Below are 24,978 nucleotides of genomic sequence, written 5' to 3'. Positions count from 1 at the left end.
AGTGTTGCCATTGCTTTGTTCCAGTATTTAAATCACAAGCCCTTTATTAGTTTCTCAGCCCTTTTCTGCATCAGGGGTATTCTGTGGCTGCTGATTCCTAGGAGACACTGAACACAAACAAGGCCGAAGGTTCCTAAAGTGCTGGGCTGCTGTTCACATACAATCCATTTGCATTAAAACTAGTGAGGCTAAACAGAGCTGAGCCACTGTTAGGCATGAGATTCACAGCACTGCTGAGGCTCTGACTTGCATTTCCTTCAGCAGCTTCTGTAGCACGTGAACAATCGAGCTGCTTTGGGCTACTCCTAGGTATGCACAGTCCAGTTTGACACTTTACTGACTAAAGCATTCTCACTCACTCAAGATAAAATACAATGTCTACTTAATGCTCCTATGTACAGTTCTTAATCCCACATCATGACACAGTCACCATCCCTCTGCATTTGCTTTTAAACAACTGAAGGTTCAGAACTTTTAGAAAGTTTTAAATTAACTATGCCCAGCACTAAATAAGAGTTTTAAACACGTGTTGTGAAACTTGTCTTATTTCTATCAGTGAGATGCTAACAGACTAAAACTACTCTATCATGTGAAACAATGTAAAGTCATTCTTTAATATTAATGGTGTCCCAAAGATCATTAGTGGCAGAAGTATATTTCAAGCATTTACCAACTTTAAGGCCCAGAAATTTAGTAACTACTCACAAATCCTCAAATAGTAACCCCATGAGCAGTGTTTCCCTGCACTGACACACTAACGTAATTTAGGATACCATAGTTTTCCTATCACATAACGAAGTAGGTGGCATTAAGTTAGGCACAGTACAACACATTTAACTTAGCTTAAGCTCAGATACAGTTCAACTTGCATTAAATACATTTATTGCAAACATTTTTACACAAAAATAGGTTCTCTCTAAGCCATTCACATGCAACGTACAACCAACAAGCTACTAATAACAATAATGCAGATATTGATGCAAGTGTCTCAGCTGCCACACGTGATAAGTAAAATTATTACATCTTTTAGAATTGCTCTTCCATGCACAGATTGTTCGCAGAAGTCTTAAGAGCCAGAGGTATTGTTACTTCCAAACCGCTGATTGACACTGTGAAGCAAGTGCTTTGGGAGGCAGTTCCATGAGCTGGCTAACATTTCTTTGAAGCAAATGACTGCTTCTAGGCACAGCCTTGGGAGGAAAAAAGAATGTTCCAGTTACTATTAAAAACACAAGTGAAATAACTCACAGGTAAGAATTCTGTTTCTAAAAGTGGTTTAGTTGACTTGTTTCTCCCAAAGTATTAGCTGTTTTCATTGACAAAGTATCATGAAGTCTTTACAAACAAGTCTGAAGATTGCTTTCCATTACTGATTACTACTTCAGCTTTCCTGGGGGAAATATTATCTCAGCCACCCAAGTAGGCCTAGAAACTAGGGTCTGGACTTAAAGCATATGTACTAGAAGTACAAGCTATTAGTAAGTGAGAAGGGAAGAGTAAAGGTGTAAGATTCAAAAGTGTGTTGTTTTTACCTTACAAGAGATTTTGGTTGCAGAGAAAACACAAGAATCTCATTACTATGAGCCTGGAAAGAGAGATGTTAATTAATATTTGAAGCCTTATGATTAAATGCAATTATAAGTTCATTCCTTAAGAAGCAGCAAACATTTCTCCTTTAAACAGTAAAGCTTTCCCGTGGCTTTGCAAGTCTGAGGCCTTATCTACACTGATATTTTGTTGCCAAAAATTGCCTCTGGGTGACAAAACAGTGACGCTACGTCTAGACTGGCATGATTTTCCGCAAATGCTTTCAACAGAAAAGTTTTCCATTAAAAGCATTTGAGGAAAGGAGCGTCTAGATTGGCACGGACGCTTTTCCGCAAAAGCACTTTTTGCGGAAACACATCCGTGCAAATCTAGACGCGCTTTTGCGCAAAAAAGCCCCAATCGCCATTTTTGCGATTGGGGCTTTTCTGTGCAAAACAAATCTGAGCTGTCTACACTGGCCCTTTTGCGCAAAAGGGACTTTTGCCCGAACAGGAGCAGCACAGTATTTCCGCAAGAAGCACTGATTTCAGACAGTAGGAAGTCAGTGTTCTTGCGGAAATTCAAGCGGCCAGTGTAGACAGCTGGCAAGTTTTTCCACAAAAGCAGCTGCTTTTGTGGAAAAACTGGCCAGTCTAGACACGGCCTGAGGCTACATCTACACTGCAGGCTTCTTGCGCAAGAACAGCCATTCTTGCACAAAAACTTGCAGAGCATCCACACTGCACGTCCGTTCTTGCGCAAATAAATTTACAGTAAAGCATCAGAAAACAGGGCTGCTTGTGCAAGAGTTATTCCTCTCCCCATGGGGAATAAGCCCTCTTGCGTAAGAGCTCTTCCACAACAACGCCCTATGGCTAAAATGGCCATCAGAGCTTTCTCGTGCAAGAGTGTGTCCACACTGCCATGGATACTCTGGCACAAAAGCACATGGCAGTGTGGACACGCTCTTGAGCAAGAATTTTTGCACAAGAACTCTTGCACAAAACAGTTCTTGTACAAGAAGCCTGCAGTGTAGACACAGCCTGAGTGTTTACAATGCAACGCAACTTTTGTTGGGGGAAAACACAGTTTTTAGCAACAAACTTCTACTCCTGCAAGAAACTTTTCTTCTCTTTCCTTCCCTTTGTTGATAAAGCCAATGTGGTCTCAGTTTTGTAAAGAGAACTGGCTTCTGCCAGTATCCCACAATGCCTGTCCTGATGGCTGTGCTTAGTGTTTTGCGATCTCTGCTGCTCTGCAGGCACATGCCCCCTCACTTTTCAAAGCTCCAGGAAGTGTACCTGACAGCTGAGTGACCTGCTCTGTTTAGGGAACAAACAAAGAACAAATTATTGGAGTGCTCCTGTTCTGCCCTGCTAGCAATACAGCAGGAAGACTGTCCTGCTTTGGCATTCCTCAGCATGGAGAGCTCACAGAGCTATGAGGGAATCCCAAAAAGCGCAGGGATCAGCACTGCTAGATGCTCATCCACATTGCTTTGCTAGCACCCTATCAACAGATAGAGCAACGTGGGCACGAAGTGTTGACAACAGGGAGGCAGAAAAACCAGTTTGAGTGGTTTTCACTTTTGGCAACTTTTGCATGGCAACGGCACTTTTGTTGCCAACCCTTCCCTATGTAGATAGCCTTAGTCACAGAGAAGGACATTCACAGTTGGAGGTTGAAGTGAGATGCAGAGGGGAGAGGGGGTGTCATTTTGTGTTTATTCACAGCAGCACTACAGGTTGAACCTCTCTGGTCCAGCATGATTTATTACCCTAATATCCACTTATTGGTGTGACCAAGTTTCCCACAATTCCATAAAGTTTGTTTATAGCCACCAGTCCTGGCTCTGTGCTATTATAGAATGCTGTTATTTAGCTCTAATTTACCCCTAAATGTTTTCTAAGAGTCCAGGAGGAAGTGAAGTGTTGGTAATACTGCTGGATAATATTGACCTCCCATAGTCCAAAGAATTATCTGGTTCGGTACTGGGCAGGTCCCACGACTACTGGCCTAAAGAGGTTCAACCTGTAGACGGTACATAGTATAAGTGACGTTCTTAGAGATACACTTACTGCTTTGTGGTGGGCAAGCAAGTTGTTGGCACATCCACCAAAAACAATCACCTCTCCTTCTTCACTTGCACAAGCGGTATGCCACAGCCTGTAAAATGAATAAGACATACATTTATGAGGTATGAAGAGAAAGAGTCCAAGTGCAACACTGATGCATTACAGAGGAGTACTGTGAAATAAGGAATACTATTAACATGCAAGCTTGATGCAAACGGATTAGCTTCAGCATGTAGTAAGTTCTAGCAAAAGTAAACCATGAGCTCTGGGTCAGAAATTCTTTGTATTCAAACTACATTACAGATATCCACTTCGTAAGTTGTGTGGATGGGAAAGCAAAGTGGGGCTTGAGTGGTTCTATAGTCTGAGGCCAGGCCCTCAAATTTCACCTTTTGAAGTTAAACTAAAATTCATGGTAATCCTAGTTGTGATAGCTGAAGGGTTTGTGAAGAAATAGCGGAGAACTTTTTTTACATCAAAGAAATTGAGAGCCTTCCAGTTTGAGCAATGAAGGAGCCAGTTAAAGTAAGATGATCCAAACCATGAGACAAGGCAAACCCTCACCATCCACCCTATCACAGTCCACCAGCTGTCTAACTCATTACCAGTACACCACACGTTAGTTGCATTACAGTACTTAAGTCAAGTTTCACTGTTTTTCTCAAACATCTGATTATTTACATTTCAGCATAACTATTTCAGTCAGATCCCTGCAGGAATATCAGTTGTAAGAAGGGTGCTTGGGGTAGGATAAAGGTTAGCACTAGTAGATTACTACAATCTGATTACAGAATTTCGCACAGCAAGAAGAGAGTACTTGCCCATAATTGTCTTTTCTGAAAAATTAGCCTAAGTTAACTAGCAATAGTACGCTCAGGGCTCACCAACACCACATAATATGATACTGAATCAGACTAGTGGCTCATTCAGTCTGGGATCTTGCAGTTGTGGTCAGTGCTAGACACTTTGGTAAAAGGTACAAGTAGAGCCATAATAAGCAGGTTATCCTATAACTGTCCCTCAGTTGATGGGTGGCTCACTTATGCCCAGAAGCATTGAGGTGCCAGGCCAACTTATGCAAAGAGTGTTTCCTTCTCTAAGTTTGAATAAAACTGAAAGGTAACAATGTCCCTCTGTTTATAGTACGATAAAGTGTAAGAGTGCCCCTATGTCTTCTTTGTATTGTTATCTTAGGGTATGTCTACACTACCCTCCTAATTCGAAATAGGAGGGTAATGTAGGCATACCACAATTGCAAATGAAGCCCGGGATTTGAATTTCCCGGGCTTCATTTGCATAAAGCCATCCGGCGCCATTTTTAAATGCCGGCAGTTCGAACCCCGTGCCGCGCGGCTACACGCGGCACGGAGTAGCTAGTTCGGATTAGGCTTCCTAATCAGAACTAGCTGTACTCCTCGTGGAATGAGGCATTTAAAAATGGCGCCGGCCGGCTTTATGCAAATGAAGCCCGGGAAATTCAAATCCCGGGCTTCATTTGCAATTGCGGTATGCCTACATTACCCTCCTATTTCGAATTAGGAGGGTAGTGTAGACATACCCTTATAGATTTCTGCAAACAGTCCCAATTGCATGAACTTCTTCATCTGGAAGTCCTTCCATGCCTTTAACTATTTGACAAACATCTTGGAACTCCCATTATTAAAGCTGGAGATTAGGTGGCTAGAGCAGAAGTGTTCTGCAAGAAGATGACTTATGGTGACTGTTTTCCAGCCCATTTTTATGCACCCCTTAACACTGTTAGTTCTAGGACTCTGGCCGTGCAAAGATAGCCATCTGTTTAGATAAAGTCCATCTATCAAAATACTCTAGACAAAGTCAGCTGTCAGCCAGGGCAATCAAAGTTTGTGATTCCCCTCATGTTCCAAGCAGGTTTGAAAAAGATTCCACTAGCAAACTTAGCATGGATTTTCAAATGTGGCATGTTACGGTTTACAGTCCCCGGGTTACGCGGATCCGACTTATGTCAGATCCATACTTACAAACGGGGCTTTTCTCGCCTCGGAGGATGCGGGTGGCAGGGACCACCCAGACGCGCTGCGGTCCTGCCGCCCGCGTCCTCCGGGGCGAGAAAAGCTGCTCCGCGTCTCCCTGGTCTGCTGCCCCCCCTGCCCCCCAGCAGACCAGGGAGACGCAGAGCAAAGCCGTTGAGGACCCCGGTGGGTCCCGGTCCCACCGCCCGCGTCTCCCTGGTCTGCTGGGGGGGGGGGAATGGCGTGCAGCTAGTGCGCCCCCTCTTCCCCCCCAGCAGACCAGGCTTTTCTCGCGGACGCCTGTGGTAGAGCAGCTGGGGCGCTGCCTGTTGGTCCCACAGCGCCGCTCCTCGGCGCTACTGGACCAACCCGGCAGCACCCCAGCTGCTCTGCCCCAGGCATCCTGATTCAGCCGCTGCTGGTCAGTTTCAGCAGCAGCTGAATCAGGACGCCTGGGGCAGAGCAGCTGGGGTGCTGCCGGGTTGGTCCCTGCAGCGCCGAGGTGTGGCGCTGCGGGGACCTACCCAGCAGTGCCCCAGCTGCTCTGTCCCAGGCATCCTGATTCAGCTGCTGTTGAAACTGATCAGCGGCTGATTCCAGGAAGCCCGGGGCAGAGAAACTCTACCTCAAGCTTCCTGTAGTCAGCCGCTGGTCAGTTTCAGCAGCGGCTGAATCTGGACGCCAGTTCCTACTTACGTACAAATTCAACTTAAGAACAAACCTACAGTCCTTATCTCGTACGTAACCCGGGGACTGCCTGTACTTTATTGCCTGATGAGTAGTAGAACCTTGTGTAGCAGCAACACCACTAAAAATGACATTCTGGTTGGTTCTCAACTATTTGCCTATAAAATAGCAAACCAGATAAGTAATACAGTTTTGAGTTCTAAACAAGGTAGTCACAGTGAGATATGCAGGAGTCTTATGACACAGACATATAGCTACCTTAATCCTGCACCTTTATAAAACGGGATGTATTACTATGGTGAAGTAAAAGCAATTACTATGATGTATCATTATTTTACTTTTAAAAAACGATGCAGTATTAGTGAAAAAGTGATCCAAGTCCTGTGTGTACCATATCAATGCTACAGCCTGTCCCTTAAGATTTCATAGAAACTATTACTGGTTTTTACAGATTTCCAAGAATGTGTGTACACCTTACCTTGGTTTTTCAGAATAATTATGCTCAAACTGTTTCCACTCATTCTTACTGATACAATAAATCCAGGCATCACCTGTAAAAGATATATTAAGCCTTTCACTGTTGTCAGAACAAGCATGTTCTCGTATAACATAATAGCGTTTAAGCACCTGTCTCCCCAGTTCCTCAAAACTGAAATTTGCAATTTGTGCTTGGCTGTGCGAAAACTTGCTCTCAATAGTGGATTTCGGTGGCTGGGGCAGGGTGGGGAACCCATGCTTTCATCCCTTGCCCATACTAGTAGCAAAACTTTCATTTGAGAGTGAAGTCTAAAATAGGGGATGTTAAAATGCATTTATTTAGGTAAATGTGTAACCACTGAACATTTCAGCTGTTACATGTTTACATGTGGGGGTGGCTCCCTGAGAGCTGGTGTGCAGGGGAGAGGACTAAAGTTGGTTCCTTGTGCACACCGGCTTCCATGGAGCCTCCTCCTCCCAGCGCTGATCCAGAGGCAGCATGTAACGGTGAAGGTTCACCATTGAGCCCACATTTATTGGTTAGCTGTATACACATTTACAAGTTCACATTCCTAAGCTAAAACTGAACAAAATACTTCAAATGTGAGCTATTACCTCGCACTCAGAGCTGAGAGTGGAACAGTTTTGTAGAAAAAGAAAAATCTAGCCACAAAGTTGAACAGAAATTACTATTATTTCCTCCAGCTCTCACTCCACACACCTTCAGGTACAGGAGGGGCTTTTATACACAAACACTGAAAACCTTGTATGTTTTTTAAATATGTGCTGTTAAGTCCCTCAATCAACAAATCAAATGATATATTCTGTACACGTGTAGGTATGTAATATTTCCATTTATAGAAGGAAGATTCCTAAAATAAAAGAGACACTGTTGAAATAATGAAACACTTTCTGTGCAGAAAACCACTTAACTATGAAAACTAGGTGTCATTTCATGTTGGGTAGCCGTGGCGTCCAACCAGTTCCGAAGCAGTTGCCATTACAGTGTCTACTGCTATAGCAAACTAGCCACACTCAACTGGCCAAAGAGCCACATGTGACTAGTGGCTAGGCACATTGGACACTATGGGTGTGTAGTATTATTAATAGTTTTCATAAGCCTCTCTAAACGTGCATCTGATCTCAAAGTTTACAAAACAAAGAGCTGATTATATGTTGAATTATACAAAAGTAATGGTGCTTTTTAAGCAACATTAATTGCATGATGGCCAATCTGTTGATGATGTAATTCTTGTTTTCCCGGGGCGGGGGGAGGGGGTTAAAGTAGCTTATACGGTTTGGAGACAGCAGTAGACATCTTACCACTCTGGGAGGCGCTTGCCATCATGTTCCATTCATCTGAACAGATTTTACACACAACAGGTGACTATAATCAAATAGCATTTTTCAATATGCCTAACATATTCAGTACTGACAAGGCTGAACAAGTCTACAGCAGGTCACCTAGCTACACGAATTTCCACATTGCTAAAAAAAGTGAGATCTCAGCTTCTGGCTGGACTTGGAACATTCTATTTAAAAAAAAATGCCATTGCTGTTATGAGAAGTGAGCAATAAGCACTGCTAAATGTTACCCACAGGAACTGTCAATGGCTAGGACTCTAGAGAAGAACTCAGGAGACCTGGGTTCAATTCCCAGCTCTGTCACTGGTTTGCTGGATGACTCTGGGCAAGATACTTCATCTGTGCCTCAGTTTCCCCATCTGTAGAATGGAGACAGTGGTACGGACTTCTGTAAAGCACCCCGAGTACTGTCGGGATGGGGGGGGGGGAAGGAGAGTAGGGGGAGAAGCACTAGGTATTACCAAGACACTGATAGTAAACAGTAGACAGGTAAACAGTCTCTTGAGCATGCACCTTTTTAGAATTTGGAGTGTAATGTTTTAGAATTACTCACTCAGTGGCTGCTTATCAGTGGTAAACCCTCCAAAGAGAAACAGGTGATCTGATGAAACCGGAGTTAAGGAATGCCAAGATCGGCCTACTGGGCAAACACCTTGTGTAATTCTGCATTTAAAATAAAAAAAAAGTACTCCAAGTTACAGACCAGCTAAAATATAATGCATAGTTTCTTGGTTCTAATGACTTCAGATGAAATGCATGCATTTCAGTACTGGATACTACCTTTGACCAGCTACTAGCAGCAACTGAGTTTCTTGGTGAGGATGGCACAGTTCGTTTCTCAACAATTACAGGTCAGATTTCATGGAAAGTTACTGCACACAGACTAATCCAATGAAGACAGAATAGTCTCAAACAGCAACAGTCTCCACTTTAAAATCAGTGATAGCCAGTGAAACAAAGGAACTAGAACATTAAATTGTTCAGTCCTACCTCTAAAAGCAATGCATTTGCTTGTAAATACTTAGCCATTTGGTTAGTACGATTTGCAGGTGAAAAGGCACATCCAGAAATACAATTAAGTACTGCCTTAAAAGTAATAGCTTTGATACCTACATTTCATTCCACTCCCATGTGTCCAAATTAAGATAATAAAGATCATTCATTCTAGAATCCTAAAATAAAGATAAAATTTGAATGAAATATTCACTTTAGAGATTCAGCAGCAACACTCACAAGAGCAGTTTTACACTTACTCGGTATCTGCCTCCGAACACATAACCTCTGTTCCCCACAGTAGCACAGGCATGGGCTGCTCGGGGTGAGGGGGACTTTCCCTGAGATAAGAAAACATTAAAATTAGAAGAAAGAGTTGGTTGGTAATGTTATTCAGATAATGGTACTGAGAAGAGGCTGGAAACTGGGAAAGAAAATCCACCCGGTGATCTTCAACAGCCCCCAATCACACAGATGTTACAGTTAAGACACAACAAATACAATTTCCCCCCAGACACTCATGATCAGCTATGAGGACAGAAATGCTGAATTAGCACTCTGATTTAAGCTGAACAGCAATAGGTGAGGACAGGGGAGATAAATGAGGTTGCATTTGTCTAAGAGAGGCACAAGTTTACTTGTTTGTGTTGGAGAGGGTTGGAGCCATCTGAGGAGAGAGGAAGGGAAAGGGTGTAATTAAAAAAACCCTTAGGAATACCATGTCTGGCCTTATGGAGGACTTAAGTTGGCTAGATGAGGAATTCTCAGACCTTCATTGAAAGGATGAGGGGGGAGGCAACTATATATTCTTTTTGCAGATGTTTCTAGGGCATGAAGTCAACTCTTTAAAACCTTTGACTTACAAAATGTCACTTCCCAGATTTTACTACCTTGGTATCCATGGCAATACAATCCTATTGGTTTGCTTCTCAACACTTCAGACTTTAATGTCCAGTATGTGACACTATACCACAGTCATTTTTCTTTACCTTGATCCTCCAAATCAGCAACCAAGCAAGTTTGGCAAATTCAAGAGCTAAACTAGTTGAGAACCAATTGCCATTAGTGAAACAGACAAGCTTTGTAGGTAGAAAACCAGGACATGTCTGGCAGCATAGCTTCTTGTTGCTAAGAAAGGCAGGTGTTTTTGGACAGGACACAGGCAAGTGAATTGATTGGTTGAGATGGAATTCAGACACAATCTTTGGAAAGAATTTGAGGTGCAGTCCAAAGGAAACCTTGTCTTTATGGAAGACCATGTAGGGGGCATCTGCCATCATGCTGGGAGCTCATTGACCCTTGTGGTCACAGTGATGGCAACCAGGAATACCATGATCATGGAAAGGTGGGTCATGCTACGGGGTGTCAGACTCATAAAGGGTGGTCCTGTAAGAGCCAAAAGGATGAGGTCCAACTAGGGTTTGGGACTGAAACAGCAGGAAGGCTGTGAGCAAGCCATTCATGAAGCAAATTGTTGTAGGGTGTATAAAGATACAGCATCCTTCTACCGGGGGAAGGAAGGTGCAAAGTACCACCAGACAGACAGACAGAAGTGAGCGCTAAGCATGATGTTTTCAGGGCAAAGAGGTAACCTATGACAGTCCCATCTACTTTTCCAAACTACTGTACCCCTTTCAGGGGTCTGATTTGTGTATCACCAAGTTTCATCTCATTTAAAAACGACTTGCTTACAAAATCAGATATCAAAACCCAAATGTCACAGCACACTATTACTGGAAATTTGCCGAGTCATTTTTACTGTATAACTGACCAATCAATCAACTGGAATATAAAGCATATAAAGCAATATAAGCAAGTCATTGCCCCGAACAATTTTAGTTTATCCCAACTTGACTAGTGCTCTTTATGTAGCCTGTTGTAAAACTAGGTAAACGTCTATATCGGCTGAGGTACACCCTGGAAGACCACTGTGTACTCCTGGTTGAAAAATCACTGATCTAGGACAACCAGGATGGACACCAAGTCAGGAGAGTGGAAGCGGTGATGGGACTTCTTCAGGAGTGACATCACTGTGCCTGGTAACATGTTCTGGTGAAGGATCTGCTGGACTGGGTGAGAACATAGAGTCTGCATTAGACACCTATCCAAACACCAGGCCATGAGATGAAGGAAAGCCTGAGCTGCTTCAGTCTGGTGTCAGAAGATTCAGGGCTAGCTGGCGCCAGACCCGTGATATGGAGGAGAGATTCAGGAGGTCTGTGAACCAAAGCTTCCAGGGCTGATGGGGTGCTATGAAGATAATGGTGGCTCTGTCCCAGCAACCCTTCCAATTCAGCAGGCCAGGCCAGCTGGTCAGTGTACTGGCAAAGCAGCACCAACAAAGCATCTGGAGCCATGCTTGCAGACGGGCAGGCTAACTGTCCCAAACCCAAGGGTCACTGGCAGGTTAGACAGATCTCACTTCTTTGCCATAGTCACCAGTCATGGGGCATTTGATGCCAGTTCAGCAGGATCCATGTGCAACATCTCTCTCGACCTGATGCTGGTTCAAGGAGAGAAAGTGTCTCTTATGGGCAGTCTGTTGAGTGATCTGCACTTGTACCTGTGAGTGTTTTACATTCTTGTGGTTGGGTTTGTCCTTAGACTTCAGTGCTAGTGGTTTCAGACCATGGCTTGTGTTCTAAAGGGCATTAGCTGTTCCTGGAGGCTGCTATGCAGGGCAGGCCCTGGGCACAGTCCCTGAGTGACAAGGGGCTGTGTCCCCTGCCCAGGGGGAGTCTATACCATACTACACTAAACTATCTGAGGGTGTGAGCTATGAAAACTAAGCAGGACTACTTGCACAAGTGCGGCAACAAGACTCATCAAAATAAGAGCAAAGGAGGAAGAGGGTTCCAACTCACCTCACGTGGAGGTAAGAGGAACTGGAATGGCGTCATCCAGTCTCTTTTACCCTTGGTTGGGAGCACCTCTCTCTGAGGCAGCAGTACGGTGGCTAGGAGCGGGAAGAAGAGAAGCAGGCGGCTCCATGGGAGTTAGTGCTCATGGGCAGTCGGCTTTTAAACTGGCTTCCTCCGAGTACTGGCTCCCTCCTGCCCTCCACGCTGCTGCCTCTGTGGGAGACAGCAAGGAAGGGGGCAGACAGCTCTGCAGAGGCAACACACGCTCAGAGCTGGCTTAAAAGACGTCTCCCTGCGTGTACTGGCTCCCGCCTCCCCTTGCTACCTCTGTATGAGGTAGCAAGGGGGGGTTTAAGGTGGGAGCTGGTGCCTGTGGGGAGTATTGATTAACTGTGTAAATGACTACACGCTGCCCATGCAGATTGGAACCCAGAAACCTGACTCTCAATCCCTGCTTTAAAGAACCACAAGACCATCATTCCTTCCTTTGCACTCCCCTGCAGATCACGGTTAAATTACATGCTCCAAGAGGACAACTAGGAATGCCGCAACGGCAGTGATTTTTCTAGAGCAGAGGCATGCTGAAGGTGCATTATAGCACTGACCAGAGATCTCTCCAACAGATCAAAATGGAACCAGGGTACTGCCATCTTGAATAAGATCCAGGGTCCCTGTGTCCTTATCTGCCAGTGGCCAGCTCCTGAGAGGTCCAAAAACCTCTGAATCCCCAGCAGCAAGGGGAGTGGCTTATATGCTACCCTGATAGGCTCCAGAAAACTGCCATTCAGGTAGGAGGCCGATGACCATGTGTACGAGGTCATAGAGTGGAAATGTGTGTACAGTGGGGAAGAGAAGAAAGGTAGGGCACCAGCTGGGCCTTTACACACTTCTCACTGGGGAACAGTAATTGCACAATACCACTGTGGTAGAAGGTACCAGGGCAAGACAGGCTGGAACAGAAGTGTGATGTATGACCGTACAAGTAAATGTTTAATCTGAGGGGAGAATATGGAGGTGTGGGGCAGGAAATAAGGGAGAAAGACATAGGCAGACCTGCCAATAGAATACTGAAGTTACAGGACAACAATATGGAAGTGTCACTTCAAAGTAAGTCAATTGCTCAAAGTCATTGCTACTGAGGCAAGCAACTGCTGGATGCACATGGAGAGACCTAGGTAGGACAATCATTTGATCTGCAGACATCCTCTGTCTTAATGAGTATCCGAACTAAAAAACAACGCAGGCCTAGCAAGCGATTAGACTTTGCATAGGATTACTGCTCTTTGACACTAGAAGACATGAAGAGAATCCACCAGAGTGTCTTTTTTTTTTACTCAATGTCAATTTTTAAAGTTACCGTGGTTATGGGTTGGCTCCAAGAAAAGGTTTCAGTGTCCAGAACATGCACGTGATCATTCCATCCTCTAGGCTGACCTGAGTTCTTTAGAAAAAAAATTCATTTTAATGATTACATGCTAGCATCAGAATGTCTTCTGTTGAAAATTACTTTTAAGTGGAAAAAGAATGTTACTTACCCAAAAAGAAGTTTCATCAAATTCAAAAGTTCCTAATGGTATCCCTTCAGGTGAATAACCATAACCACCAAAAAATATTAGCCTGTTCAACAGAAATGACATCAAGATTATCGAAAGCAAATACCATTGTACTATAATCGCTACAATTACAACTTGATGCTTAGGAAAGGTTTTTCCCACAGCATTATGCTCCCTTAAATTTGTTACCAAATTATAAGTAACATTTCTTATTTTAGCGGCGAGGAGTCCTGTGGCACCTTATAGACTAACTGAAGTGTAGGAGCATAAGCTTTCGTGGGCAAAGACCCACTTCGTCAGATGCATGTTTTAAGACATGTTTATAGTTGAAAATGTTTTAAATATTTAGGATCAAACCCAAAACTTCCCTTAAGCAGAGATTCAATGTGAAACATGTATTCATTTCAATTTTGTTCAGTTTAGACACACCAGCAAGAATGAGACACATTTAAAAAATTGTCAAAGACAAAATTGCAACACTTCTGCTTGCTTACTTATTTTTATAAACCCAAACTCCAAGTTTGTCTTTTGATGATGGGGGAACTCCTTGACATTCTACTCTGACCCACTGCAACACTTTGTCCTGAGATCTGGAGTTTAACATGTAGAACTGCAAGACAAAAAGAAGAGTTTTTAACCCACTAAAAACCTTCTGGATTTTTTAGCTTAAACTAACAAATGTTTCAACAAATTGATTAGCATGCACCAGCATAAAAGGTTTTTAAATATAAACTCTTTTCCTAGCTCCGAGTATTACAACGAAATATTCTATAGTCACTTGTACGGATCTGACAACACCTAGAAGTAGGCCCTTGTACCGTTCTCCACCTGTGAAAGGAGTATCCCTACTGAAGACACTTTGCTCCCATCACAGGGAGGAAGGCAGTAGTACACTCCCAAGCTCCAGCCATTTGAATGTTCAATAGTTCACTCAGCAAATTTTTATACAATCAGCTCTCCTTTCTTGCACACTTTGCTGTGCAGAGGGACAGCTGATGTTGAAATTAACTTATGTTAGCTATGAAGCCCATCAGTGACATGAATATGAAGCTGGCCAGATGTCTGAGCTATTATTTCAACTTGTCAGCTTCATCACTTCAGTTTTAAGAGCATCTTTTAAGTGAAAGCCTAGATTCACCAAGCACGAGATGGATTGAGGGAAGGAAGGGGGAAAGAGAATCATTTCAAACTAGTTCAAGTCATTGCCATTTCTATCCAGGCAGAACAGGGGTGGCATGACAGCTGGCCTGCCAAGCCCTTTGATCCATCCTGCAGCTGCTCTCCTGCCTCCAGGCCAATTGAGACTTAGACAGGGGGGAGCGCACAAAGTCTCCTACCCCCCGCCAGGGGCACACAGCACCAGAGGGAACCGCTAGCTGTTCAAAACAGCTGGCAATTCTCTCTATGCACAGGGAGCCCATAGCAGGGTGGGGGGAAAAGACTTCACACATTGGGGGAGCACGCAAAGTCTCCTGGCTGTGCCCCTTTTGGGGCAGCCTAAGTCCACTTCTGAAATTGATGAAGTGGCCCCCCCCTTTAAAAATTATTGCTCACTCCTGAGGTAGAAGCTTAAGAGTCCAGTGGATTTCTGAAGCTCCCCATGTTTCAAAATTAAGTAGACTCAAAGAACCTGTGTAAGGCTGAATTGGGCCAGTACATCACAATTAATACCTTTGGCAGTAAATACAACTCTGGAGAGGAGGAGGTTTTACAGCACTGCATTCTACTCCTTCAGTCATGTCAAACTACTTTGGGTGGGAATGGTGTCCCTAGCCTCTGTTTGTCTGGAAATCAATGATAGGGGAGGGATCACCTGTTGTGTTCACTCCCTCTGGGGCATCTGGCATTGGCCACCGTCAGCAGACAGGACACTGGGCTAGATGGACCTTTGATCTGACCCAGTATGGCCGTTCTTAGAATCATAGAATCATAGGACTGGAAGGGACCTCGAGAGGTCATCGAGTCCAGCCCCCCGCCCTCAAGGCAGGACCAAGCTCCGTCTACACCATCCCTGACAGATGTCTATCTAACCTGTTCTTAAATATCTCCAGAGAGGGAGATTCCACCACCTCCCTTGGCAATTTATTCCAATATTTGACCACCCTGACAGTTAGGAATTTTTTCCTAATGTCCAATCTAAACCTCCCCTGCTGCACTTTAAGCCCATTACTCCTTGTCCTGTCCTCAGAAACCAAGAGGAACAAATTTTCTCCTTCCTCCTTGTGACACCCTTTTAGATATTTGAAAACCGCTATCATGTCCCCCCTTAATCTTCTTTTTTCCAAACTAAACAAGCCCAGTTCATGAAGCCTGGCTTATTTTCTTATGTGCTTAGGGTTGGATCTGATCCAACCCCAAACCCCATATCTGCTAATAAAGTTAGAAAAATTGAACTAGAAGAAATACTGTGTCAGCCATCTGGATGAAGAGCTTAAAGTGATTAAACTATACTGTAAGTTGTTGCTTCTTTGGAAAGTGTAAAGAACATTTGTTTGGATTACTTCAAGTCTGAGGAAGCAACTGACAGAAAGAAAAATAGTTTCTCTGTTCCAAGCAATGAACACAGACAGTATATGGGAGGGATCACGTGAGGATTACCTGTTCCCTCCCTCTGGGGCATCTGGTATTGGCCACTGTTAGCAGACAGGATACTGGGCTAGATGGACCATTGGTCTGACCCAGTATGGCCTTTGTTATGTTGATGAAGGTGTGTGGTAGGAGAGGATAAGGACCTAATGACTTGCTAATATTCAGAATTGCCAGTCATTAAGGTAACAAAACAGACCTGGTTAACACTGTCCAGCAGACATATTATAGCTGCTCAAAAAGAAGAGCTTTTGTAGTTTATGAAATGTGTTATCAAGATTTGGGTGCCTCTGAGTGTACTTAGAAGACAGTCTTACCTTTAGTACAAAATGGAGCTACAAATATTTTCTATTGGAACTGCTTTAAGAGAAAGGGCATTTTCACACTACTGACCTTGTTTGTGTTACCACGTGCATGATGCCCGCCAAATAAATACAATACTTTATCTACACACACAGCACAACTTCCTGACATGGACGGTGGAACGTCCCCTTCTGTCTTTTTTTTAATCCTGAAAAGATATGCAAAAACATTTAAAAATTGATACAAAGGAAAATATTATTTTCTCTGAAGCAGAAGTATTCAATAGTCTGACTGGCTGAGTTAACAATAACTGGTGTTTGTGGGATATTCAGGACTCCAGTTTAGAGTCATTTGGATTTTTGTAGTACTGTAATAGCACTTTGAAAATATAGAAAAACCCTCCTTCTACTAAGGTTTTGTTTTTTGTTCTATGCCCAATTCAGAGGCTTAAAAATCTCCCCTCCGCCTCTTTGAAAAGGAGAGTCTCAGGCACAGAGGATCCTCCCTTAAAAATTTTTTAGTAAAAGGTGAGTTTTTTAATGTTTTCAATGATGCTGTAGCCACAAGGATGCATTTCCATACTCAAGGCTCCACATGACCAAAACAGCAGCAACTGACAAGTAAGACTGAATGGGCCTCCCCTCAGATCCAATTAATACTGCTCCTTAAAAAGTTTAGGATACTCAGCACTTGCAGGATAAATCCCTAGTTGTCTAGAGAAGTGAAGAAACACATAACTCCCTACCCCCAATAGTAGGTATAGAGTCTCTGAACAACTTCCAGTGTTTTCTATTGGTTTAGGAAACAAAAATATTACATATAGTCAAAGAGATTTAAAAAAACCAAGATATTTACCTTCCTAGAACAAGGAAGAAAATAATATAGGAACCTAGATGTATTTAATTATTTTACTGCTGTAGTATGTTACAGATATATACAGTTCATGGAAACTCTATTTGCTGTTCAAAGTTCTCAAACATGCCACAGTGTTTGTCACACATTAATAAAGAAATTATCTTGGCACCACCTCCTCTCCCATTTAGGGACACAGGACATTGGCACCTACAGCAATTGCTTATATGGAAAAATAAGTTTAAGAACACTTATATTTAAATTGTTTTATAATGCAGTCTGCAGGGGGAATAAAAATCTATTTTTAAAAAACAAAAAAGTTTTAATTTTAATTAAATATCGTTTTTTAAAAGTAAATCTATTTACAATTAAATGCTGAAATTGACAACCTATGTTAAGGCTTAAACGATTATTAAAATAATTTCAATTAAATAAAAACACCTAGTAGTACATATTTGCTGTCAGGTTTTATAGAAGGTCAAACCACTGAACTGGTGGAAGCCACTAGCCTAGCTCCTTCAAACAGATCCTATTGAAGTGCTAACCCAGCTTTTGACCCCAGTCGCTACTTCTGCAGGTGCAGAGGAAATATTTTGTTCACTTCACTTTATTCAACTAGTTCAGTTACTAATTTAATTTAATTCCAAGTTAAGAAATCAATTGGAAGTTGGGGAAAAAGCAAGCTTGTTTTCCACTTCCTGTTTAAGAATAAAAACAAAGGATCAGAGGATTAGCGCTATTAGTTTTAAAATCATGAAGGATAAGGAGACCAGAAAGATCTATAGTTAATGAATTGAATGGAATACAAAACATATTTTGATTTTCCTTGTTTCCAGCATATTTAAGATAGTTTAATTTGTTAAAAATTAAAATGCTGTTTTTGTGCATTTTAATTATATTTATGTTTCCATCCCAGCAGAGCGTGATTCAAATCACAAAAATCATACTCTAATAAAAAATGCACCATTTTCTAAATTTTTACTTTTTCCCATTTAAGAATGTAAGCAAGTAGAACTGTATAACTGCTTAAACAAACATATGGATTTAGTGCATTCTACTGGTTTATAAAAAGAACCACAACTTCAGTGAAAAGGCTATACAGTAAATCAAACCATCCTTTCTTTAGAAAAATAAAAGGTCCAAATGCAAAATACAATTAAAAATGGATTTAAATCAATGTCTCCTGCTGGCTGATTTAAATCATGATTAAAGTCAGTGATTTCAATCAGAGATGTGGATAATTAACCAACAGGGGCTGGAGCAGCTCCCACCTGCTGTGGGCAGGAAGCTGCTCTATCCCACCACCCTCCCACAGGCAGGGGCTGGTCCAACGGCCTGCGCGGGGCGGGGGGGGGGGGGGGGTGGAGGAATGTGTCTGCTCCCACTGTCCCCCCTTTAATTGGTTAATTCATTAAACATGCTTAACTGATCAATCAATTTAAATTAAGGATGTAAAATCCTATTTAATTGCTCATATTTAAATCAAAGCTCCCAGGGGCATGACAATTTGTCATCTAGAAATGAGCGAAGGCAGCACCTTCTGCAGGTCACCAGCAATTGCTCCATGAATAAGACCCCTTAGTTTTCTTTTTCAACCCGGCTACATCTACACTGGCCCCATAAAACGGAATAGTCATGCAAAGCAGGTAAGTCAGAATCGGGAAATCCGCGGGGGATTTAAATATCCCCCGCGGATTTAAATAAACATGTCCGCCGCTTTTTTTCTGGCTTGGGGAAAAGCTGGAAAAAAGCGTCTAGACTGGCACGATCCTCCGGAATAAAGCCCTTTTCCGGACAATCTCTTATTCCTACTTGCGGAATAAGAGATCCTCCGGAAAAGGGCTTTATTCCGGAGGATCGCGCCAGTAAAGACGCTCTTTTCCGGCTTTTCCCCAAGCCGGAAAAAAAGCGGCGGCCACGTTTATTTAAATCCCACGGGGGATATTTAAATCCCCCGCGGATTTCCCTATTCTGACTTGCCTGCTTTGCATGCCTCTTCCAGAGAAGGGGCCAGTCTAGACGTAGCCTTGGTGAAAAACAAACAGCCCGGCAGCTGCTTTTCTGAGCAGCAAGCAGGGGAGTCTGCTTGGAGGCTCCCTGCTGCATCTATGGTCCAGATGGTTTTGCCCAGGCCTGCTGCAGTGCCAGCGTGGGCTCCCTGCTACAGCAACACCAAGGGGGGGTTGGGTTCAAGATTTGAAAGAGCCATATTTTTTGTGTTAGTTTTAAGGTGCCACAGAACTACTTGTTGTTTATAAAGTTACAGACTAAACACAGCTACTTTACCCCTCTGAGACTGTTTATTCAAATGAAATGTTTTATTGGGGGAAAAGAGATGTATTGTTTTCTTAAACTCAGAGGTGGCATCATGTATTGAGTTCTGATTTAGTTCTGTAGAAAACTACACTGAACAAAATTCAAAACATTAAAAGGGGGGGAGGGATAGCTCAGTGGTTTGAGCATTGGCCTGCTAAACCCAGGGTTATGAGTTCAATCCTTGCAGAGGCCATTTAAGGATTTGGGGCAAAAATTCATCAGGTATGGTATTTGGTCCTGCTGAGAAGGCAGGGGACTGGACTTGATGACTTTTCAAGGTCCCTTCCAGTTATAGGAGATAGGCAATCTCCATTACATTAATATTTATTATATACTCAATATTTCCCCATCCATCTTTCTGTTCAACAAAATAAACTGATATTTACTCAGAAAAATTATTATTTTTACACTGATTTTCACCTGTTTTTGTTGTGTTGGTAATAAACATTGATAACTTCCTAGAAAAATAAATAAATGAAAATTTAAACAAAGGGCCCTATTTCATGGAGCATCAGAAGGATTTATAGAACAGTCTGAGAACCTTTTTTTTTCCTTTCTTAAACCCATGTTGTATTTTAAAGTAACTTGTACTGTACCATCTTCCAGTTTCCATGTTGTAGATCCATATTTCATCTCTAGGCAGGTAGAAGTCATAAAATCCCCTAACTTGAGCATTCTGCAGGGACAGTGGAGAAAAGACACTATCACAAAAGACTCAACATTTTATGTCATATATAGCTAAGTGTTTCCAGGCCTGCCCTCCTTCTCCCTCAGAAACAATTCAAACTATTTTTAAATGTTTATGAGATAGAAAATAGCATGAGGAGTCTGAGAAGGGATGAGTAGTGATGTGACGAAGTGCAGACTGCATTCCAGTGACTACCACTTGTATAACAGCCGTTAGGGTGCAATTATACACAATGACAAATTCAAGCAGTCTCAGGACTATTTTAGTTTGTGTTGGGGATAGGACCAGCTCACAGAAGAATCGAAGACCAGAAGATTATTAAAATTGGTTAAAGCTACCTTTGCAACCTCATCCTTCTGGAAAACCGAACAGAGAGCTCTAGTGTCAGGCTCAGTGCCCAGATTTACTTGTTTATATTTTTTAAGGATTTTGCCAAATGTTAGTGGAATAGACTAGAAACTTTCTCTCCAGATATTTGCTACAAATTTAGTTTGCTGTTAAATGAAAACAAATTTGATGACCTTATGCTAGGTCTTGTTTGTCTAAGTCATGAGATCACAATATGGCCGTACTTCTTGTTTCAACTACCCACATGCCAGCATGAATAGCAGTCAGCTCAGGAACTCTGAACTCTAATGTATCTAAAAACAACAAACAGTCTGGTAGCACTTTATAGACCAGACTATTTGTTGCTTTTTAAGTTTATCCTGTACAGACTAGCTCGGCTACCCCCTGAAGCTCCTAATGTATCTATGAGTGAGCTGGGAAACCTATGCGGATAAAACGTTAAGCGCTAATCTGTGCTATGTCTGGTATAACCCACTACCAGTATTTCCCTATCTTCAAAAGAATTAAATGCCTAGCAACAAAGAGATAGATTTAATAGAGATTTATTGTAAGATATGTATTTAAATTTTACAAAAGTTGCACCATTGCTAACTAATTACACGTCACTTTAAGATTATAGGTGGACTTGGCAGGTCACACTTTTTTGGAGAGGTTATACAGGCAGTCCCCGAGTTACGCGGATCCGACTTATGTCGGATCCGCAGTTACGAACGGGGCCGTCTCCCTGGTCTCCAGCAGACCAGGGAGACGGGGAGCAAAGCCGAGCAAAGCCGCGGATCCCGAGGGCAGCAGGACAGCCACAGCGCGTCTGGGCTGTCCCGCTGCCCCCGTGCTCCGCGGCTTTGCTCCGGGCGCCTGTGGTACAGCAGCTGGGGCGCTGCCGGTTGGTTCCGTAGCGCCACTCTGGGCGCTACTGGACCAACCCAGCAGCACCCCAGCTGCTCTGCCCCAGGCGTCCTGATTCAGCCACTGCTGGTCAGTTTCAGCAGCGGCTGAATCAGGACGCCTGGGGCAGAGCAGCTTGGGTGCTGCTGGGTTGGTCCAGTAGCGCCGAGGAGTGGCGGTGCTACTGGACCAACCCAGCAGCACCCCAGCTGCTCTGCCCCAGGCGTCCCCAAGTCAGGCGTCCCCTGCCCCGGGCTTCCTGGAATCAGCCGCTGATCAGTTTCAGCAGCAGCTGACTTGGGGATGCCTGGGGTTCTTAAGTTGAATCTGTATGTAAGTCAGAACTGGCGTCCAGATTCAGCCGCTGTTGAAACTGATCAGTTTCAGCAGCGGCTGAATCTGGACGCCAGTTCCGACTTACATACAGATTCAACTTAAGAACAAACCTACAGTCCCTATCTTGTACGTAACCCGGGGACTGCCTGTATTGTGTATGTAGTATGAGAGGGGTAGCCGTGTTAGTCCAGATCTGCAAAAGTGACAAGGAATCCTGTGGCACCTTGCAGACTAAAGGGATTTATTGGAGCATAAGATTTCGTGTGCAAAGACCGACTTCATCAGATGCACGTAGTGGAAATTTCCAGAGGCAGGTATAAATAAGCAGATAAGGATAAGGAAGTTAATTATTCAGTCAGGGAGGATGAGACCCACTTCTAGCAGCTGATCTGGAGGTGTGAATACCAAGAGAGCAGAAGCTGCTTTTGTAGTTGGCGAGCCATTCACAGTCTTTGTTTAATCCTAAACAAAGGATTTAGCGTCTGTCCAATGTGCAGATGATTTGACACCATCAGTTTAAGATCAGCCTGTGAATGGCTCGCCAAGTACAAAAGCAGCTTCTCCACGCCCCGAGTTCACACCTCCTGATCAGCTGCTAGAAGTGGGTCTCGCCTCCCGGACTGAATCCAGCTCCTTCTCTCCAGCCTGCTTGTTCATACCCGCCCCCGGGTCCCGCCGAGGCGGGTCTGTGCCCAGGGGAGCTCGCGCTGCAGTCAGCGAGCGGATGAGTCTGCAGCCGGGCGAGGGCGCCGCGGTACCTTGTAGCCGCCCCACACGAACATGCAGCGCCCGTCGGTGACCGCCACGTGCCCGCTGCGCTCCGCGGGGCTGGCGTTCTCCAGCGGCTCGGCGCTGTCCTCGGCCGGCGCGGGCAGCTCCTCGTCCGCCGGCAGCTCGTGGGGCTGCTCCGCCATGTCGGCAGCGCGCTGCTCCTGGGGCGACACGCGGGGCTCGTCACGGCCGCGGGGGAGGGGGCGGGGCGGGCCCACGCGCGGAAGGAAACTCGGGGGGGGGGTGCGGGAGCTTTCGGGGGGCCCCCCCAGGCCGCGGGTCGGAGCCGCCCGGCGGGGGCCGAAGGCCTCGCTCCGGAACCGGGGAGGGGGAGGGAAGGGGCGCTCGGCGCCGCCCCGGGCCCCTCGCCCAGCCCGGACACGCCCCCCGACGCCGGGGCGGGGCGGGCGTGGGCAGGCGGCTCGCGCCACCCCCCAACCCTTACTCACCTCAGCGGGCCACCACTGTCAACATCCGCCGCCCCGGCCCACTTCCGCTCCCGGCAGCCCCCGCGCCCTGCTCCGCCTCCACAGGCCCTGGCGCTCGCGCCGCCTCCCTGGAAACCCGGAGGGGCGGGGCCAGTGGGAGTGTGCGCCTCGGGCTGCACTGAGCATGCTCCGTAAGGTCTGCTGACGCCACTGCCCTTCCGCGGGCCCTGGCGCCCTGCTTGGGAGGGGGCGTGGTCTGGTCCAGCCGCTGGAGGCGGGGTTGGAGGGACACGCGCGGGGGGGGGAGGGAGGAGTGAAGGGCAAAAGCCAGGCCCGGGCCAGGGCTGCCACTTTCTAATTCGAGACCCCCCCCCGGCCCCGCCCCCCAACCCGACTCCCCCCCGGGCCCGCCCCCCTCCCTGGAACCTCCCCCCACCCTGCCCCCCCCACCCGCCCCCAGCCCTGCATCCCCCCGGGCCCGCCCCCCTCCCTGCCCCCTGGAACCTCCCCCCACGCTGCCCCCCCCACCCGCCCCCAGCCCTGCATCCCCCCGGGCCCGCCCCCCTCCCTGCCCCCTGGAACCTCCCCCCACGCTGCCCCCCCCACCCGCCCCCAGCCCTGCATCCCCCCGGGCCCGCCCCCCTCCCTGCCCCTTGGCCCCGCCCCCCACCCCGCCCCCCCCAGCCCAAGCAGGCAGGTGTATTGTGCTAAGTTCAGGTTTCATGTGACAGGGCACTAGAGGTCGCAGGAAAATCGCCAGAAGGGGTCATTCGAACAAGAAATGGGGCAGGTTTTTATGATTCTTTCCCTCCCCTCCATTCATCAGAAGAAGGGGGCTGGCCCATGAAAGCTCATCCCACCAGCTACAGGTTTGGTTAGTCTCTAAGGTGCTGCAGGGCTATTTGTTGTTTTTTTAAGTGTGTTCACTAAAGTTATTGCAATTTTATGTGTGGAATTAGGACCACACAGTCTCCCAGCTGCAATGGGTCTGATAAAAGTCTCATGCCTGAAGCCCAAATACAAATCCACAGAGCACAACCTCAAAATGCAACTATTCAGAGACCTATATAAATAAATCTGTAGACACTGGCACCCCTGTCTACATGCATGTACACATTAGCACAGGGCTACTCAACTTTGGAAGCCCTGGCTGGGGGCCACAATGATAAAGCACATGCCAAGGGCTGCAACTTAAGTGTGGTTGCATATACATGCAAATATATGAAAATAGATTCTTTCGCACTGATGGGCATGAAAACAAAGATTAAGGCAAGACTACACAACACACAGGACCCATTTAAGTCAGTTCTGCTGACACTAATAAAATGTAATATTTACCCAATTTCCACCCATATGACAGCACTTGTAATGAGCAATGGCCGTGCAGGAATTTAACTACTAAAATGCATATCAACAGAAGACCATTACATTAACTACTTTTTTGGTTTGGCTCCCTGCGTGTTGAGCCCCACGTAAACCCAAACTGCACAGCAGGTCGTGTGTTGAATAGCCCTACATTAGCACATGCTACCACATGTATGTCCACGTTATTACCTGATTTAAAGGATACAGACCACAGTTAATAGTTCAGCAATTTCCCATTTGAGTTCTTTCAGAACTCTTGGGTGAATGCCGTCCGGTCCTGGTGACTTGTTACTGTTGAGTTTACAATTTCAGGGCTCAACTGGGTCCGTACAGCAGTGATGCAGCCAAGGTCATCAGGCAGCACACCAGGGACAGTATTCACCAGCTCTACCAGCTGTTGCTATGTCAGAGAGGTAAAGCCAGGTGAGAAATGGGACCCAATAGAAGACTGAGACTGATGGAAGCCGGGCAATAGGACCTCTGAATAAATCAGCTCCCTATCTTCCAGGGATGCAGCCAGAGCGCCTCCCAGGGTATGTCTATACTACATGGCTCCGTCGACAGAGCCATG

The 24,978-nt window shown here is 45.1% G+C and overlaps 2 protein-coding genes across 2 annotated transcripts in view; both read right to left on the bottom strand.

Moving 5' to 3' along the window:
- Nucleotides 1-24,978, bottom strand: part of ARF6 (ARF GTPase 6) — a 202,436-nt gene that overhangs the window by 89,534 nt on the left and 87,924 nt on the right. The gene's annotated exons all lie outside the window — the stretch shown is intronic.
- KLHDC2 (kelch domain containing 2) lies at nucleotides 860-23,220 on the bottom strand. Its single transcript, XM_075926148.1, has 14 exons — nucleotides 23,064-23,220; nucleotides 22,602-22,775; nucleotides 20,183-20,262; nucleotides 16,509-16,626; nucleotides 14,024-14,139; nucleotides 13,512-13,593; nucleotides 13,334-13,417; nucleotides 9,376-9,456; nucleotides 9,236-9,294; nucleotides 8,676-8,785; nucleotides 6,759-6,831; nucleotides 3,606-3,693; nucleotides 1,533-1,585; nucleotides 860-1,190 (listed from the first exon to the last, which is right to left on the bottom strand). The coding sequence occupies exons 2-14, from the start codon at nucleotides 22,755-22,757 to the stop codon at nucleotides 1,067-1,069; spliced, it is 1,224 nt and encodes a 407-aa protein (XP_075782263.1). The 5' UTR covers nucleotides 22,758-22,775; nucleotides 23,064-23,220; the 3' UTR covers nucleotides 860-1,066.

Source organism: Pelodiscus sinensis, chromosome 4 (assembly GCF_049634645.1).
Source record: "Pelodiscus sinensis isolate JC-2024 chromosome 4, ASM4963464v1, whole genome shotgun sequence".
In the NCBI taxonomy this organism is placed as follows: Eukaryota; Metazoa; Chordata; order Testudines; family Trionychidae; genus Pelodiscus; species Pelodiscus sinensis.
The sequence above is the reverse complement of the archived record's forward strand: the minus strand, read 5'-3'. Positions and strand labels throughout refer to the sequence as shown.

Excerpts from the sequence above, each read along its gene's own strand:
- KLHDC2 (XM_075926148.1), bottom strand. The coding sequence starts at position 22,757 with ATGGCGGAGCAGCCCCACGAGCTGCCGGCGGACGAGGAGCTGCCCGCG. Across the intron at positions 13,594-14,023 it reads GTTTGGGTTTATAAAAATAA|GCTAATATTTTTTGGTGGTT; the intron begins GTAAGCAAGCAG and ends TCTGTTGAACAG. Across the intron at positions 9,295-9,375 it reads TGTTCGGAGGCAGATACCGA|GATTCTAGAATGAATGATCT; the intron begins GTAAGTGTAAAA and ends TCTTTATTTTAG.